General features: G+C 39.0%; 6 protein-coding genes across 8 annotated transcripts; 1 reads left to right on the top strand and 5 right to left on the bottom strand.

The window, feature by feature from the left end:
- Positions 1-370: 370 nt before the first annotated feature.
- On the bottom strand, positions 371-2,295 carry LOC6603343 (dipeptidase 3). Its single transcript, XM_002028291.2, has 3 exons — positions 1,443-2,295; positions 1,210-1,385; positions 371-1,136 (listed from the first exon to the last, which is right to left on the bottom strand). Exons 1-3 carry the CDS (start codon positions 2,274-2,276, stop codon positions 791-793), a joined length of 1,356 nt encoding a protein of 451 aa, XP_002028327.1. The 5' UTR covers positions 2,277-2,295; the 3' UTR covers positions 371-790.
- Positions 2,296-2,522: 227 nt separating this feature from the next.
- LOC6603342 (uncharacterized protein C7orf26 homolog) lies at positions 2,523-4,025 on the bottom strand. The gene is made up of 2 exons (XM_002028290.2): positions 3,702-4,025; positions 2,523-3,645 (listed from the first exon to the last, which is right to left on the bottom strand). Exons 1-2 carry the CDS (start codon positions 3,844-3,846, stop codon positions 2,624-2,626), a joined length of 1,167 nt encoding a protein of 388 aa, XP_002028326.2. The 5' UTR covers positions 3,847-4,025; the 3' UTR covers positions 2,523-2,623.
- A 724-nt stretch (positions 4,026-4,749) lies between these two features.
- On the bottom strand, positions 4,750-6,901 carry LOC6603341 (transmembrane protein 104 homolog). 2 transcript variants are annotated; one of them, XM_002028289.2, is made up of 4 exons: positions 6,819-6,901; positions 6,064-6,548; positions 5,780-6,006; positions 4,750-5,719 (listed from the first exon to the last, which is right to left on the bottom strand). In XM_002028289.2, the coding sequence occupies exons 1-4, from the start codon at positions 6,867-6,869 to the stop codon at positions 4,956-4,958; spliced, it is 1,527 nt and encodes a 508-aa protein (XP_002028325.1). In that variant the 5' UTR covers positions 6,870-6,901; the 3' UTR covers positions 4,750-4,955. The 2 variants fall into 2 exon arrangements, with proteins under 2 accessions (XP_002028325.1, XP_026848072.1); XM_026992271.1 differs by having other exon boundaries at positions 6,064-6,517; positions 6,819-6,883.
- A 1,264-nt stretch (positions 6,902-8,165) lies between these two features.
- LOC6603340 (lipoyl synthase, mitochondrial) lies at positions 8,166-9,774 on the bottom strand. The gene is made up of 5 exons (XM_026992257.1): positions 9,717-9,774; positions 9,316-9,648; positions 9,092-9,248; positions 8,970-9,027; positions 8,166-8,919 (listed from the first exon to the last, which is right to left on the bottom strand). Exons 1-5 carry the CDS (start codon positions 9,759-9,761, stop codon positions 8,388-8,390), a joined length of 1,125 nt encoding a protein of 374 aa, XP_026848058.1. The 5' UTR covers positions 9,762-9,774; the 3' UTR covers positions 8,166-8,387.
- A 1,013-nt stretch (positions 9,775-10,787) lies between these two features.
- LOC6603339 (neuronal membrane glycoprotein M6-a) lies at positions 10,788-14,117 on the top strand. Of its 2 annotated transcripts, none has more exons than XM_026992306.1 (4): positions 10,788-10,814; positions 13,120-13,279; positions 13,340-13,644; positions 13,715-14,117. In XM_026992306.1, the coding sequence occupies exons 1-4, from the start codon at positions 10,811-10,813 to the stop codon at positions 13,990-13,992; spliced, it is 747 nt and encodes a 248-aa protein (XP_026848107.1). In that variant the 5' UTR covers positions 10,788-10,810; the 3' UTR covers positions 13,993-14,117. The 2 variants fall into 2 exon arrangements, with proteins under 2 accessions (XP_026848107.1, XP_002028323.1); XM_002028287.2 differs by lacking the exon at positions 10,788-10,814 and adding an exon at positions 11,626-12,256.
- Positions 14,118-15,103: 986 nt separating this feature from the next.
- LOC6603338 (serine/threonine-protein kinase PLK4) lies at positions 15,104-17,884 on the bottom strand. The gene is made up of 7 exons (XM_002028286.2): positions 17,820-17,884; positions 17,661-17,756; positions 16,829-17,606; positions 16,291-16,762; positions 15,713-16,229; positions 15,505-15,654; positions 15,104-15,449 (listed from the first exon to the last, which is right to left on the bottom strand). The coding sequence occupies exons 1-7, from the start codon at positions 17,853-17,855 to the stop codon at positions 15,165-15,167; spliced, it is 2,334 nt and encodes a 777-aa protein (XP_002028322.1). The 5' UTR covers positions 17,856-17,884; the 3' UTR covers positions 15,104-15,164.
- Positions 17,885-18,719: the final 835 nt, after the last annotated feature.

Below are 18,719 nucleotides of genomic sequence, written 5' to 3'. Positions count from 1 at the left end.
TTCCTAACCTCATGAATGAGAATTCCACGCCTTTAGAACTTCAAGCTAACGCCCTGAGTTTATAACGTTTATAACGCTTCTCCGGATATACAGCGGGTCGGCACTACAACCCGACAGACACTCCGAGCTTCGTTCCATAACTGCTGCCGCCTGGTGTGGCACAAAACGCATCCGTTGCTAATACGACCCTTGATACGACTCATGACTCAGGTTACGCTCTGCTCTCTCAGCTCCACCCGGGATGCACCCACTCCTTCAGCTTTACACACTTCACGGACTGCCGGATAAAGTCTGCTGGCGCAACCGACCAACTGACCTCTAAATCACTACTTGGATAGAAAGTAACATAAAGGCTATAAGCATTGGGCTATTATTTTTTAATATTTAATTTTTATTCATTGAAGTTGTTTAATACCCCGAATAAGTTTGCACATCTTAATGTTGAGAGTTAAGTTGGAAGTTTGTTTGAGTGTCTGTTGTGAACAGAAAATACAGGAACAGGGTGCAATCGTTCGAGGTTTCCCCATATGCTTGCTTGGGAAATTGGTTAAGATGTTTGACACTATTTAATAAACAATAAAACTATTTTTAATGTAATAATACTTTTGTAACCCTTATTGAAGCGAAACGCTTGTAAATCAGCTTCTCATGATAAAGTCGATTTCTCTGCTAAATACATCGATACATCTGGCTAAATTATTTACGAAATTTATAAAATTCCGGGTGTGGTGTTTCGATAAAGTAATTAAATATATTTTAGAGAACAAATCTTTACTCTTATTTGGTCTCTTCAAGACTCTGGGTAGCGACAATATGAATTGCTTTCAATTGACTCATGTGGAATCCACTCCTCATATAATGGTAAGCGGCTCTTCAAGGTCTCAATTTCGCGCAAAATCCTCATAACATTTCCACCAACCAGCTTTTTTATAGCAGCATTACCCCACACCCTATCCCGCGCCAACTCTGCTAGCAAAAGAGCATAGCTCTTCGGTGCTCCGCCAAGTCCAATATGATCTACTCCGGATACTTTCCGCACATAGTTAATGGCATTAATTGCCTCTCGAACGCTTAATGTTCGATCTCCACACCGTTCTAAGTTGAGCAAAACGACTCCTCCATTCTCTGGCAAAAGACTGTAATAAATAAACCATTTTGTACTTGTTGCTGAACTCCTGATAAGTAAAATCATGATGTAGTCACACCCACCTAAGCACGTGGTCCGGTATGGAAGAAATACTTGTGCTGTTGCAAATAGAAAGTGGTGTAGCGTTTGTTAAAAGAACCGGAGCCTTTGCAGATTGCAAGACGGCAAGCATCGCTGACTCGCTAAGTTGAGATATCTCCACTAACATTCCCAAGCGATTCATTTCAAGAAGCATTTTCTGCAATAAATTGGATAAGCAAGGCTTCCTCTGAATAATCTGCTGATTGGTACCCACCTCTCCGAATTCGTTAAATGAATTCGTTACATTCTCCTCTATGAGATGATCTCGCCTTCGTATAGCAGCTGCTGCCCATGGTGTTGTGCACTCTAAGCTAGTTATGGCGACAAATCGGGCTCCCAGCAAATAAATAGAACGCAAAACTGCCAGACTTGTGCCCAGAGCATGGCCCCCACTGATGCCCATCAGAACAGCCACTTCGCCCCTGATATGAGTTTGCTCCATTTCATCGGCCGACTCCACGATATGCATTAGGTCGCTGGCGGCAGTAATCCGTTTTGCCTTATCGATGCCCTCCAGAGCTAGCTGAACCGCGTCTAGGTATTGCGCACCACAAGGCACAGCAATTGGCCACAGGACTGCGCCTATGTGATTTTGGCGCACCTCGAACAAGTTGCTGCTGTTCAAGTTCGTCGTAGTTGGTGGCTTCCAGGATCCCTCAATGAGCGGCGATTCTGTCAACAAGCGTCGAATGAATGACAGGCGGGCCTCCAGCAGAGAAGAGGACCGAAGCTGTAAGGCCAATGGAATGCCACCAGCCATGCCGATGCATAAGAGTACCAGGCCCACGCCCAGCAGAATCCTTCGACCACGGGACCTTTCTGGGCGCTCCCCCGATAGCTCACTGCTGGAATCCTTTTTGGAGGTGTAAGACGGAATGCCGCCATTGCTGCATCTAATCTTTTCGTTGCCACCACCGAACTTGGTTATTTCCGCGGGAAGCTCAATATCTGATATTTCTGTAAAGACAAAACATTGCTGCTTGCAATGCGGTTGATGCTGGTGAAGCGGATGCACTTCCAAAAATTCGCGACTCGGTACTGGATTCATTGCATCATATAATATCTGTATAACTTTTTTACACTAACAGAGAGATGCGACAGCTTTGTTATGAACAAAAAATAACACACGTTAAGAAGAAAGTTTGAAACTGAAATGATTATTGATTTCTGAACAATTCCTTGGCGTATCCTGCACCTTGTTACAACCTAGTCATGCGCGCTATGATGATACTTTTTCCAGTGTGGCAACACCCGAAATCGATGACGAATTAAATTAATAATAAAAGACTCAATCTTTTCAAAAATGGTTTATATTTATTTAAAAAATGTATAAATTTAACTATTGCCAATAATTTCGATTAATGTGGCATTTTGTATTCCTAAAAGAATAAACAACTACAGCTTTTTATGAGAAGCTATAACGATGTCCATGAGCTTGTGTGTTGGCAATGACTCTAATACGCATAGGAGCTGAATCTGATTTGTTATGCAGTTGGAGCAAAGGGCGATCTGCACAGCTTGCGAAAACCGTTCCATGCACTTTTGATACGCAGCATCCGAATGTGGATCCACACTAGATTCACTTAACCGAGCGCAGTAGTTCTGCAAAGACTTAATAATCTGCATCAAGTCCTGGAAGGGTAGAGCGGTCGACTCTCCACTGGTTACAAGTTGTTGGAGCGTTCGCAAGACAGATAAATGTAGGTTGCTATACGTGGGTCTGTTGGAAACCAATGGCGCAAGTACTACCCATCGCAAGAGACCAGCCAACGGGGTAGCGAATGGCATTGCAATAGCACCAGCTGGCAGAACCAGTGGCTGTTGAGATGCTTGACATAAGGTGGGATTCTCAGTCATCCATTCAGTAATCGCATCCAAAAGAGCATCCGGGGGTGGTATTAGTGCGGCTGATCGCTGCTCATTAAGGTAGAGATCGGCCGCAGCAACCATAAAGTTTGCCGCAAAATGCGGGCCAACCATAGGCAATTGCTTCAGTTGCTCGGGTGTCTTACGAGAGTACAATATAAAATCACTCACAATGTTTTGCGCAACTTCAAGACTCAGTGGGGTCTTGCAGCCAACTTGTTGCATCCACGTACCGGCCGAGGAAAGCAGCGGTGCCACTGATCCAGAAACTGCCGTACTTATAAGTCTGGACAACAACTTGGAACGTTGGGGTGTTAGGTGACTGCCAAACAGGGATAGAAATATAGCATTACGCGTTGCATCCCGTCCTGGCCTCGAAAAGTATTCAACGAGCGTAATTATCAATTGAAACTCTTGAAACAATGTCATCTGGCTAGTCGGCAACGACTGCGACTTTCGCCCGTCTCCATCCTTATTCCGCTCCAAGAAAATATATTCAGAAATAATTTGCATTACTAAATTTTGTTTATTTCGGCTAGCAATTAGAGTTTCTGCAAAGCAAAAAGTATTAGACAGGCAATAATATATTCGAACTTGATCATCTTACCTATGCGAGCAAGTGCCTCCACGGCACATGTTGGATAGTTTTCCACTTTTAGGTCTAGTTTCCTATGAGAGCCCTTGCCGCTCTCTACTGACGTAGACATTTTTAACAATATCGTTCTTAAAATGAATAAACAAAGCAATCGCATGCAATCCTACAGCCTACCCGCGCCGAAAATAGTGTTGTTTGGTGGACACACGACACCAGCAGCGCTGCCATCCCTGATTGCGTTGATATTCCCCGATTTTTATATTCGTACTAATATTACCAGCTAGCGAGGACCCTTAGCACTGAACACACAATTTTGTTTGATTTTTGAATCAATTTTCTACAAGATTCGGTAATTTTAAGGACTCGCTTTAATTGGATCGTTTATAAACCTTTATTTAAAACAAAAAACGTCAGAGCAAAAACGTAAGTGTGTACGGAATGAAACGTAAGTGTGGTCGGAATGCTACGTCATTGTTGCTGGCCAATCGGTTTCACCTACGAAAGTGGACATTTGTATACCCTATTTACTTTTAATAATGCTAAAATTCGGTTTTCCAAACTGCTTTGAAGCGTAATTAATAATGGCTTTTTCTCAGATTGATATTTTTTTCCTTTTCATGCATAGGGCTCTGTGAGAACACGATAAACTGATAAATTTCGTTGAGACGAGCTAAATAAGAGATAAGAGACTTTCTGCACTCATGGAGCCTGAGATGACCAACATTTCCTCAATTCCATATTACTTTTTTCCCAAGGATGTATGGAGAATGTTGCTGAATCCGTTCAAATGTTGCGGGACAATGTTGCTCATGTCTCGATCAACTTTGCTGGCGAATACAAATAGGGTATTCCTGAAAATGATTTAGACCTGCTTTGAAACGAAAACGAACTTTGTTTATTTTTATCCTTTTCAACAGTAAATTATATATAATATTTAATTTTATATAAATTCAAGTTAATTATTCCTTTATAATATATAATTGTATATAGAGTCAAGTCACATATATTGTTTCCAATATTTAATTTTATATAAAGTCAAACCATACAATATATGTATGCATAATATGGTTAATATAATCGAAAATCGTTTATTTCACAGCCAATTTCAATACTGACTTACTTAATAAATGTTAAATACAAATCTACATAAAAAGATTGTGTAAAATTTTGTTTACGAAATTTGTTTCGCTTAAATGTAGTTTCTTAAAACTTCTAGCGGCAAAATTTAAATTTCCTAACCAATTGGTCGACCTGAAAGACTTCCGTTTAACTGACCATATTAACGGTTACCAAACAGACGCATAAAATAGACCAAATGATAACAAAAATCAACCAAGCACTGGATTTGAAGGGGCTTTCAAAACTATTAACTATACCACTTCCCAGAAGTTCTGAGCAAGTGCGTCGAGCGAAATAAACCAAAAAGACAGGGATAATGTATTGTATTCCAGTCCCGGCATAGCTCCCTGTAAATGCCACAAGACTTGCCAAACTTTCCGTAAAATATGTGACACAAAATGGTGGAATAATTGCACATAAAGGGAAGAGTATACGCACGAACGGACTATAGGTGTCATAGCGAGACATGTCTAGAAAAAGAGTTTGAAGATTGTTTTTCAGCGTTACCGCAATAATTGGAAAACTAGCAGACAAAGTGAAAATAGGGAAAAGTGCCAAAAAATAGTCAATGCCTATTAGTAAACCTGATGCAAAGTCTGTGTAGTCGACATCGTAAGGAAGAAAGTTTAGTGTGTAAAGGTCTTCAATCCGATCAAAAGCGAATATACCTGTCATGGCTAGTACTATATAAAAAGCACAAATGATAGTATAATCAAATGAAAGTATTTTCGATACCATCAACTTATGCTTAAGTGGCGCCAATAGGCTAGGAAGTGAATGGTGACACATAAAAGAGTATACACAAGCGCCAAACAGCGAGGGAATACCATATACATTAAAGCTTACAGGGTGCCCTCTGGGTCCTCTTGAGATCAACAGTTTCAAGGATATACAGATCATCAGAGTAAACGCTGTGAATAAGTTTTAATGCTTTACAAGCTAACAATTTAATAAATAAACTTATTTCTTACCCATCCAACGGAAAATAGCTGTGAGAATTTGCAAATATTTGGTTTTCTGAATACTGAATGCAGCAAATGGACCGAATATGAGAGTGAATCCAATTAAAATCACTCTATACACGCTTAATCGCGATATTGTGTGCTCTTTCCAACACGCGTGGGCTGTATTATTCCTGAAGTCCCCAGGCCAAAACATCAGTCTCGAGTTTGGCGAATCTGTAGCATTTGTCTGGTCACTAAAATTATGAGTGTTTAACGCTCTCTTGGTAATTAAGGTTTACATAAGATCTTACCATATAACGTCCCGGAGGCTCCTTGATACTGCAGCAGAATAGATACTCAAGTCTCCATAGAGATAAACAATGAGGCACAAGAAAAACATGATGCGGCCGAGTTCGTTGAAAAAAATTGTCGCCATTTCGCCCAATTCGAATTTATGTGACAGCTGATAATAATGGTTTTCAGCATTTTGAATGGTCAATGGAACTCGCTCGAGATCTCTAAGATCTGATCCTTGATCGTCTGCAGAGGCATCATCATTTTCACTGCTTTCTGCGGAGCTTCGACTATGATGACGAAGGGCCTGAAGAGTTTGCCAATTTTTGATAGCATTCGCGCAAGCCATTGCTTCAATAATAAAGGTAACTGTCATGTAGCTTATTGTGGCTAATAATATAATTACTATAAGACTTAACACCCATCCTGCTTTGGCAAACACTCCAGGTAAAGTTAATGCGCCCGTTCCAACTATTAAATTAAAAATGAATATAAATCCAACCTGTTGGTAAAAATGGTATTACAATTCGAAGACATATGGTACAAATATATATGGTACAAGTATATTATATGAGTGAATCTGACACTATGCTATGATCTGTGGACGTTATCTCTATTACTGTGGTTGTGGCAACACATACTGGTTCATAAATATGTACATACATAAGATAAGTAATATGTACCTATTATGTTCTCAATACTAGCGTTCGAGTGCTCTGAGGGCATTCAAGTTTAAAATTCAATTGAACCATTTATTTGCTCAGGTGCTTACCAAATTCGAATAGGTGGGTGCAGGCTCAGGCCTGCTTATAAGGCGCGGCATCTTGCAATGCAATTTCTTTGTTTTTTACACACACAAAAAACCAAACAAAACAATTGTCCAGCCAACAGCAGTGTGACCGTAGATTTATAGATCAAATATACGGTCCGACCCCCAGAAATATGCCGAAATATACCGTCTTATTTTCTAAAATGCCGTAAATGTACCGATGTAACCATTTTTTTGCATCAATAAAAAAGTAACAAAAACGGACTTTTCTTTATTTGAGATCATTCGTTCCTTATTAAATAGTATTATTCTTTACCTCAAATAGTCTTAAACAGACATAACCACTATACTAACCACTAACCACATGAGTATCATCGCCGTCACTGTCATTTTCCTTAAAATTTTGTAGAAGCATTTCAATTAACAGTTCAAAATTTCCAAACCTTTTCTTGTCTCTTAGACTTTTTTCTTAGATATCATAGATTTGGAATGTCTGTTCGCAAAAGGGTGGAATGGATTTGTAGTTTAATGCAGGAAGGATATCTTCGCTACCTCTCTCCATTTTGCTCGCACTTGTCATAAGAGATGGGGAAAAACATAAGACAGAAAGAGAAGGAACTACGACTGCTAGTTATGTTCCAATGTGTATTCTTGCACTTTGTTTATTCTCTTGCCACCTATTGAACTATTTGATTATAATATTAAAATATTTGATCTATCTCGGCCACAACAACACCAACCGTTATATCTCGCTCCCCTCCGACTGGGGGCGAACACTTCACGATTTAGAGAGAGAGAGAGAGAGAGCGCGCCTGAAATATCATTTGTTCCTTCTAGCTATAATAATGATCCGATCTGATCCAGATTTGGCAATATGCTAGATATGGTCATTCTCTATCTTTATCTTTATCTTTATCTATCTCTTCGTATCTTTAAAATTGTAGATGCCACAGGGGCCTATAGCTCGTATAGTCTCTGAGATCTAGGCGCTCATCAACATAAACGAGCAGACAGACATGGCTATATCGACTCTGATTTTAATGCTGATCAAGAATATGCATTTTATGAGGTCGGAAATGCTTCCTTCTATCCACCAAAAAATTAATACATATATATTTACCTAACCTTTTCGACTACCGGGTATAAAAATGAAGCCCATTACGAGCCAGGTACCCCATACTCTTGCAATACTCCATTGCCGAACTCGCAGTAAACTGTACTCCAAAATTTTATGGTACAACTGCAACAATTCGGAACATAGATATCTATATATCTATGAAATATTAACGAACATGTTCCCATTTGAGAATGTATTTGAATAGATTCCTTTTATTGGATCCTAAGATATAGACAGTATACTACATAATTTTGTGATTAGATGTCTTATACACATAAACAACGTTTGTTAGAATTTCTTTTATAAATATATTCGCATATGTGTACAAACATATACACATATCACCAACTGAAGCGATGCATACGCAGACATACGCAGGCGACACTTAAAACAAATCTATCAAAACACTAGGCCTTATTCGGATAAATCAAAAACTCTACATATCACGAATTAATCTAGTTTTTTGGTGCACTGTCTTTCGATTGGTTTGCTTTCCGGTTTGCCAATATACTCGATATAAAGAACTCGCCAGCTTTGTACGAGCTGCGGACAAGAGGGCCACTAGCTGTGTAGAGGAATCCCAAATCGTTTCCACGCTCTTCCCAATGCTTAAACTTTTCAGGCGTTACATACTCAATGACTTTGAGATGTTTGTTTGTGGGCTGCATGTACTGACCCAAGGTCAAGCACTCGACGCCAGCCTCTCGCAAATCTGTCATAGTTTTTTCAATCTCTTCATCAGTTTCGCCAAGGCCAAGCATAATGGAGCTTTTTGTGATTAGATTGGGATTAAAACGCTTTGCTTCGGTAAGCACCCGAAGTGTTTGCCTATAATGGGCACGCCTGTCTCGAACGTAGGGCGTTAGCTTCTCTACGGTTTCAATGTTGTGCGCATAGACGTCCAGACCGCAGTTTGCGATCGTTTCCACACAATCCAGATCCCCACGAAAGTCCGGCACAAGACATTCGACAAAAATATTAGAATTACTATAAAAATAATTGTTAGCGGGGTTTATGAAACAAATTTAAGTTCTTACCGAGCTTTGATTTCTCGTACCGTTTGAGCAATATGTTTCGATCCCCCATCTGGCAAATCTATGGCACATGAAGAATTTCAATTAAGTATTAAGTATTTCACATTAGAAATACGAATACAAACCATCACGATCGACTGATGTCAGCACTATGTAATCCAAGCCCCAAGACGCGATTGCCTTGGCGGTGTTCACGGGCTCATTTTCGTCGAGAGGTGGCGGTATGCGTGCTGTTTTTACGGAACAGAAACGACAGCCGCGTGTGCAAGTGTCTCCCATAAGCTACAACGAAATATGTACATAATAAGCACGCTTGGTTATGTTATCAGTCAGGGTCAAGCAGCCTCACCATAATCGTGGCAGTCTGAGTTCCATTTTCACCGCCGCCCCAGCACTCTCCGATGTTGGGGCAACGAGCCTCCTCACACACGGTGGATAACTTTAGTTCTCGCAGCTGCTCTTTAATCTTTGTGTAGTTCTTGCCCATTGGTATTGTGGTCTTCAGCCATGGCGGCAGACGCAAGCGTTGCTCCTCTCCCTTCTCACGACGCAATTTCCCATCATAGTTTTCGCCCACATTCTTTAAATTATCCGGATTTTGGACAAAGTCCTGAAAGTTTGGCCCTTTAGCCAAACGTTCTCGAATCTCCTCGAGTTTTTTTGCATTTGTAGATGCTGCACGCTGCAAAATGATTGACAATAAATTAATAATTAATTAAAATATAAACCTCTATTTATTCTATGACTTACAACGACAATTGCTGTTGGCGAATTAGGTCTAAACGCTGTCAGCATATTTTAAAAATATTAATAAAATTTTCTGTTTTGTTTTGGAGAATCTTACGAAATGAATAGTGTGACCAATGTATATCATTTGTATTCTCTGTGTCGCACACCTTGTAGCTTTTTTAGATACTGAAAAAAATTTGTAAATGTAGAAACCATGTAGAAGTGCACTACAGCACTAGCTGGCTAATACGTCCTGTGGTTAGAGTTGTTAGTTAATTGAAAATCTCAATATCAACATATTCATTGTGTTCTTGAAGATACCAAGAAGATATCCGGATATAAAATGCTCATGCATAGGTCAGAAAAATTACGATCTGAGAAAACGTCATTGCTAAAAATTTGTTTCAGAGCAACTTGGAAATAGGGTATACAAATGTCCATATTTCTATGTGAACCAGCAACATGCAATTTTACACAAAAATGTAGCAAATGTGTAGCTACCATGTAAACAATTTACTTTTTTGTTAGCCTTTTTTATTTAAGTCCTATTTTATAAACAATCCAATAAAAGAGAGTATTTAAAATTAACGAGTCTTGGAGAAAACATATTAGTTTATAGGACTTATAATAAACCAAATTTCACAATCTAGATATATTATTTCCGACAATTAACCAAAGAGAACGATTTAATTCGTTTTACAGCACTGCCCCGCTTAAACGCGTCAAGAGTAGATACACTTTATTTATTTATGCTCTTTGTTTTGAAAATAGAATCGGAATCTCAGGACTTTAAATTTATTGTACCGCCAGAAACGTGACAAAACAATATGAAATCTGAATAATATACGGTTTCAATAAGTGTGTTATAAGCATTTGGAGTGAATTTTACCATTTGTAAGGCGCAGGTTGCTCTCACTGCCACCTAGGCTCACACCTTAAAAACTTGTTTCATACCACCAACTGAAGCGATACATACGCAGAAGGCGTCTCCGTAGATGCAACTTACAAATTGCGATACATATGTACATACATACATGTATGCACTTGAATTATTAGAGTGGACTGTTTAAATGCTCTAAATTTACTTTCCAAGCTCCTAACAAGCGCCGTTTAAAATGGGTAAGTAAACAAATAACTTAAACACACAAACATATTATTTTAACCACTAATACGATTCTGGCTAACAAAAAACATAGCTTTTTTGGGACTTTTGTATGCATATGTATGTACTTTTGCATATGTAACACCTACTCAGCTATTGAGCGTTGACTCGTAAATTATGCATTGGATTCAATTAAACTAAAAATCGTATAAATGAATAATTATAATAATATAAGCATCTCAAATTATGTTAGAGGCATAATATACATTCTTGATCACGTTGATTCTTAGGCGTCTAAGTTTTAAAGCTACCTCAACAAAACGTTGTATTGTCGTTTGTCTGCTTTATCGGAATCCGAACAAGAAACTCCAGCTAAATCCTTTCCTGTTTGTTAAAAATTGTGAATCTTCTTTACTCTTCAAAATATACTAAAACAGCTGTGATTATATAAATCGTGCTCACAACATTAAAGCTGCATTTTTCAATCGGTTTGTAAATTAGTCACGATCGCTCCTTCTAGCTACTTACATGTGTACATATGTATGTATGTTCATGAGTATGTTCCCTTTGAATTTCATGAACATACAAGTCTATATTGGTATATTCCCTTAATGTTGACACTAATTGACCCTATGCAGAGCAAAGAAAAGAACTTATCCAAGCGATCTTGGAGACTGTATTAATTGTCTGTTTCATTCAATTGAGGGCCGGGCCTGTGCCTGGGAGCAATGTTTTCCAATTTGCAGCGACGTACGCATCCGTGTACATATATGTACCCACACAACACAAATATGTATGTACATATGTATGTATATTTATACATATACCCGTAACTACTTATCGTTGATAGAGAGAAACTGACGGGAAAAGCGTCACATTCGGTTCCGAGTGAAAAAAGTTAACAGAGCAAAGTTATCAGTCGCGGTCGACTGAGAAACATTTCGGAGTTGAACTGAACGAACGACCATTCTGAGTTTGCTCTTTGCTACGGCGACGACAGGTGGTTGTCGTTCCATGCTCACTCGAAATATTATTAATTATATCGAGATCGGTATCTGTTTTAATATTCGTATATCTGCTGATCCGGAAGGCAGCGAAACCAAATGTCTCTGATGACGTCGGATTTTGTGATTGTGTGATTCATGCGCAGGCAGGGCAGCTTAAACTTATAAATTTTATTGACAATAGCTAAAACGATTCCGTAACTTCTGAATTTTACAAGCGCCTGATCAAATTAAGATTCCGTTGTGCAATATGCCTGGCAAAATGAACGATCGCGATCGCATACGAGATCCCCGAGAGGAGATCCTACTCGAGACGAACTTTGAAGATGACGGTGGTGTGCTTACACGTGCCTACAATAACAATCCCTACAATGGGGGCAACATACAAAATCGACGACGCCCTTCGTACCGATCGGAACACTCCTTGGATAGGTACACAGAGCGTGGTGGCGAAGGTACGACAAAGTCAATGGATATGTATATTGGTTTTGTTTCACAAATCAATTTTATATTTCACTTGCGCAAATTTTCATTGTTTTTTTCTGTGGCAATACGTCACCAAGAAACTGCTGCACTCTCTCGCATACCAGTACTATTTAGCTTTAAGTGAATCACTCTGTTGTAGGCTATCACCTCTGCCCGTGCTACATTTTGTTATCTTATCCATTTCTAGTACATACATACATACATATATATTCCCTTAAGATAAACCTTTTTCCTCCGTATGGCACCTTTATACACCATATATTGTATACCTAAGTGAACCTCTTAAAGCTAAAATTTTAAGATGTACCACAGCACGAGCACTGAGTAAAGTCAATATATTTTACTGATTTGTTTATTGTTTTGACGCCTGTTTGACTATTCGTGTCTGAACAATTGGCCGAGTCTGTCGGTTTGTTTCTGTTCAAAAATATTTCCTTTTCAAACAAATTAAAGAATCCATTGAAAGTATAGTACTACTGCAGAATCTAATTCTGCGAAAGACAATGTCCGTTAATATTACAAAAAAAAAAACAAATTACATGTCGTGTGCAAAACGCGGCACTCGACTCGTGTTTCACTGAGAAGGGGTTTTTTTTGTGGTTTAAAAACCCTGCCGACCGCAGATACGATTTTATTGAGCTAATCATTCCAATCAGTAGAGCTACAAGAATTTTCATGCGAGTTTATAAATTGAGTCTACTGAAATCGTGAACCCTTTTAAAACTCTATCTTTCACTTTCATCGTACACATATTCCGTATGTATGTTCCTTTACCAATGGAAGATACCTTTTTTGTTTAAATTTAATAAAAATATATTGAAATTCCTTTTAGGTGACTGCTGCCAATCATGCATGGCACGTATCCCCTACGCCACGATGATAGCCACTCTGATGTGTCTCCTGGGAGTGGGTATCTTCTGTTTCACCATGTACCGAGGGGCATCGCTCACTGTCATAATGGTAGACCAAGTATTTCACTTGCGATTAATATGGTAAGCCTAACCCATTATTCCATTTATCCGCAGCATGTTTAAGCATTATTAATATTTCAGGATCGAAGCTGTGCAGATGATATTTGTAATAATTGGAGCTGGCATGGCAGCCCTTGGATTTATGATACTTTTCGTTGGCTTTCTGGCTACTGGCGCCACGCGCTATAAGGTGTATAGAGCCTGGCGGTCACGCGTTGGAGGCCGGATCTCCTGCGCCGTACTTATGGGCATCACGTACCTGCTCAATTTCGTGTGGAGTCTTATTCTTTGTTTCCTGGTTGTTGTTACCTTCATATATACCATGTTCTGGAACATGTGCTCCAGTGTCGAGCACTCACAGAGTTGCATAGATTTGACACAATTCCGTAAGTACATATCTTTGGCCACAACCAAAAGCCGAAGTAAACTCCCTGATTCCTCGAATGATTTTTACAGATTTTATGTTCCCACCAAACACCAAACTTGAGGACATGAAGGTGTGCGAAAAGTATGAGATCAAGGCTTTCTGTAAAGATGGTGTTGAGAACGCTGAGGTTATGTTCATACTGGCCACGCTGTCCACCCTTTTAGTCATTCTTAGCCTGGTTCATTATCTCATGTGCCTCTCGGCCAACTATGCGCACATACGTGATCACGAAAAGTTCCAAGAGCTGCAGGAAATGCAAAACCTTAACGAGCTGGAGTACAGTGCTACGTCCAAGGATCGTTTCTAGGACATATTTCAGAAGATTCAATTTGAGCTTAAAGAGAAGACAAGCGACATTTGAGAGCGACATTTTGGCAAACGTTACAACGAACACAGCACTAGTGCAATGCTGCCAACACGATACAATTAAGATTTTTTTTAGACCTAATATTAAGAGTACACATTTTGATGTATACATTTTTTTTATATTAATTTGACAAGTTATTGGCAATCATTTTGATTTGGTTAGACAATAGTTGTATGACCAAGCAATTAATTCGAAATATAACTAAAATCTAGTTGAATTTTCTTCACATTTGATTCATTGTCGCTTTTATCATTCATTTTTATCATTGCCTATGCTTTCCGTTCAAATGTTTATTTATACCGTCCATTAAATTAAGCTTCGTACATCTATTATTTTTATAATCAAATATGTATTTTTATGCTTTTATTTCAAATAGCTTACACAATAAATTGATAAATACTTTATGCTCAAATTGATTCTTCTGAATTGCTGAATACACTTGATTAAAAAGGCAATTTACCCAGTACATTAGTGTAATGAAATCCATCCGTGCATCTATCCATCTGAGGCATTTTCTTGTGGTTGCCGCAGTTATATGTATATTCATAAAATACGTACAACATATGTCTATCACTTTTGATATCTGACAATGAAACAACACACATTAATCTTACATTTATTATACATACGAGTATATACAATAAAATATTTTGTACTTTTCTAATAGTAATATGTATACAAAACACGTACAATGCTAACCCCGAAACTTTACAACTAGATTTTGAAACACTAAGCACTTCAATAAATGATTTGTTTATAGATCTGAACGTTTTATTTTTAGTTATGGCTGAGGCATATAAAATAAAACAAGATTTCTTAGCTGCTCTCCCATCACGAATATTACATTTTTTAAATTTAAATCTGTCAACTTTTTGAAAAGTGATTAACGTTTTTTAATGTAACATTATAGAGGTGTACAGGATCTCCGTCTGTGGTTTTATAGATAATTTAGAATAGCCTTTGCCTGGCTATGCTAAGAGTACGATTAAAAATTCAGTTTTAAATTCACAAAAGTTGAAGACATTAAAAAATATATTTAATTTTATTTTATAATACAATATTAATCGAAGAGTGTTTTTAACATAACATATCAATATCAGATGCACAACTTGTCAAATTATCATGCGATTGTAAAAAGGCGTTGTCGTTTTGGGCGTCATTAAATGGCAGTCTACACTTCTGGCGTTCCCCAACAATGGAGCGCACTTTAACTTCATTTGCAACTGTGGCATTTGATTGATTCGATCTCTGACCGCAAATGGCAAATCGTCGTTGTTGCCAAAATGGGTAGACAGACCGTTGGCCTGTGTATAAGTTATGCCTCCTCCTTGCACCTTTGGTATTACTGAGACCATAGATCCATCATAGAATTGCACTTGCACAACTCCATGGGACAACTGAAATGGTTCCAAAATTAGCATTTGGTGCAAAATAAAATGTGAAAAATCGTACCTCCGTAACAATTCCAATTTCGGGAACGGTGATACGTTTGATTGGAACATTTTGGTGCGCAGCCAACATGTTGAGCCGCGGTGTATTTGAATTGTAGTCCGAGGCACTTCGAGTCGTCGATATGGTGCTCACGGAAAAGTTAATTGAGCCCTATAGGAATATAATGTTTGAGTAATATCTCTAGAAATTGAATTAAATAGCGATTTACCTGATTTGATTTCGGAGTGGAGTATGCAAAGTTTGTAGTGTCCCTAAGACCATCGAAACGTTGACCCGCGTGCATGTCTGCGGCAGGCCGTCGCCCAATTGTGACAGGAAAACACGTATTCTCTTTAGTCTGGGCGAGCTCCAGAGCATTACTGATATTGACGCAATGGGAGAAACATTCATTTCCGTGGTCAATTAAATTGCGTGCCTCCGCACAGCCATTATCCGAAAGCACTGCTCCATTCGAATTGAACACCTTGACCCCGTCCGTGGAGGACTTTAATAGCTTTGCTCCGGAATAGAAGCGAACCTCAAAGTCCGTCATCGTCTCCATAAGCTGGCATTTCCCAAGGCTACTGAAAAAAGTGATTTTCGGTGTTTTGCTCTTCACCAGGCCCACAAATCGGGCAGCGTACACATATTTCTTCCAGTGTTTATTCGGTAAATTCTCGTAATTATACACGCAGTTCTCGCTTGGTATCAGCGGATCTGGTGGGTGTTCTCTTATTGGTAAGCCTCTGAAACAAAAATGTTAGCTGAAACCAATATAAAAGGCTTTATTTTTGTAGTTGTACTCACCGTCCTGGATCCGGCTGATAGATTATAATACGGCGTCCATCTTCAGATATGCGACAAATATCAGTAATACGATCTTCATTGTACTTGACCTTAAACTTTACAAACTCCAAGACAACCTCACCAGTCCGCAAAATACTCATTATAGCATTTTTCGTTTTATAACGCGTCGGTTGCAATCTTTTCGTTTCTAATGGCGGCATCAAGAGACGTTTCTCACCCACAGGTGACGGTATCATGTCGCTATCCGATGTGAACGGTGCCAAGTTGTTTGTTCCTGGCCATTTGGCGTCTCTATTTTCCAACTGGTCGCCTGGTGTTGGTAGATATGAGCCATGCTGTTCGTAAATAGGTCGATGCTCCTTCGAATCGTAGCCCAGATTAGACGACGGCAAATATTCTTCCATTATCTGTGGCATTGATTGTCCTGAAGAATTGTCGACAGACCGAAGCCGGTGCGATTTCCTAGAGTCACCTTCAAAACGATTTAGAATTATTATTCAATTTCTGCGGACAGTGATCTATAGTTGGCATTACTTACTGCTGGCGAATGTTACGATTCCGCTATCGCTACTGGCAAGACTTTGACTGAATTCATTTAACGCGCCAGGCGTTGTACTATACGATGAACCACCAACCGTTCTTTTCAGAAATGGATGCCGGAGGACCTGCTCAAGAGTAATGCGTTCGTGTGGGCTTTTCTTGAGCAGCTTATGGATTAGGTCTTGGGCTTCGAAGGACAAATGTGATGGCATCATAAATTCAGACATCACGACTTTGTTGAGCGTAGATTCCACACCTTCGGTTTCAAACGGCGGTCGCCCCACCAGCAACGTATAGAGCATACACCCAACACTCCAAACATCCGCTGGCAGGCCGTGCGACAATCGGGAAACTACCTCGGGGGAAATATAGTTGGGAGTGCCGCACATCGTCATGTGCCTTTCGTCAGGTCGTTTCAGTTGAGTTGCGAGGCCGAAATCGGCGATTTTGATATGCATTTCTTTGCTGAGCAGCAGGTTGGATAGCGAAATGTCACGGTGCATGATGTTGTGGGAATGCAAATACAGGAGGCCAGCCACCACCTGCCTCAATATAGTGGCCCCCTCGGATTCGGTAAAGGGACGTAAAAGGTGCTGCTTCATATAGCGCTGCAGTTCGCCGTTGTGGGCCAACTCCAAAACCAAATACACATAATTCACATCTTGAAAAAATGTGTACAGCTGCAGCACAGAAGGATGCTTAAGGCGAGAGTGAATTTCAACCTCCTGTCGAACACGGCTCGTGAGTCCTGTCCCCTGGATTAGTTTCTTATCGATCTATGGGTACACCAATTAAAAGATATTCCTTAAACACATACGTGTATCACTTACCATTTTGATTGCCACATCTTGATGTGAGTGCAGGCATCTTGCTTTGTAAACGCTAGCAAAGCCTCCTTTGCCCAACAAGTGCTGTACCTCGTACTCCTACAAACGCAAACAATTGAAAATTCATTTGATAGTCACATTGCGTGGCGGTAGTCTGCTCACCTCAATTGTTTCTCCGAAAGTTCGAGTGGACATCATAGTTTACTTTGTTAAGTACTTAGATTGACCACTTTTCGAAATAAATTCCCACAAATGCTACATAAAAAAATAAACAAGCCGAAAATTTTGAAAGAGAACGCCAGCAATAGTGTTGAAAAAAGTGACCTACGTTCACTTATCAACACTATTCGCCGATAAAAAGTTGTATAAAATAGTGCTGTATTTTATTTGACGATCAGCTAATTCTTTTATTTGTTACAATACATGGATCCAAACACTATAATTTTTCTAAACATAATAATTCCTTAGTATATTTTACATAATATTTCCGGTATATAGTTAATAACACGATTATACAATAGAAGTTTGAATTTTACAGCACTCTCGAAAATTAAATACTATCGCGTACCCTTGCAAATGCAGAAATTCATGGCATTCAGGGTGACGTGACGTCATAAATATACTGTGACCATTTACGGTCTATTATATACACTTCTGAATATTTTGACGTCGAAATATAATAATATATATATAATGGTATATTTCATCAATCTGTTAAGTTTCATTTTATATTATATTAAAGAAAATTCGGTATAGAAACTTCCATTCGTAGGTGTTTGAATATTCCCTCTTTTAAATGGTGGTAGTTCATGAACCGACTTTGACCGAGACATGAACAAAATTCACGGCAGATTTTTTTTCCGGACTTGCTTACACATCAAAATACGCCTGGCAGAGAGAATTATGTTTAAATGTCTGTCACGATTTTTTCTCTTACGTCTTATTAAGTTTTTATTTTTTACCTTCTTCGATAAAACCTCTTTAGACTAAATCGAACAAAAGCTAGTGTTTATAAAAAACCATTCAAGTGGAAAATAGATTCATTAATTGTATAAAATTATG

This window comes from Drosophila persimilis, unplaced genomic scaffold (assembly GCF_003286085.1).
Source record: "Drosophila persimilis strain 14011-0111.01,24,50 unplaced genomic scaffold, DperRS2 tig00000732-arrow-arrow-pilon, whole genome shotgun sequence".
Lineage (NCBI taxonomy): Eukaryota > Metazoa > Arthropoda > Insecta > Diptera > Drosophilidae > Drosophila > Drosophila persimilis.
This window is presented reverse-complemented; position numbering and strand designations above follow the sequence as displayed.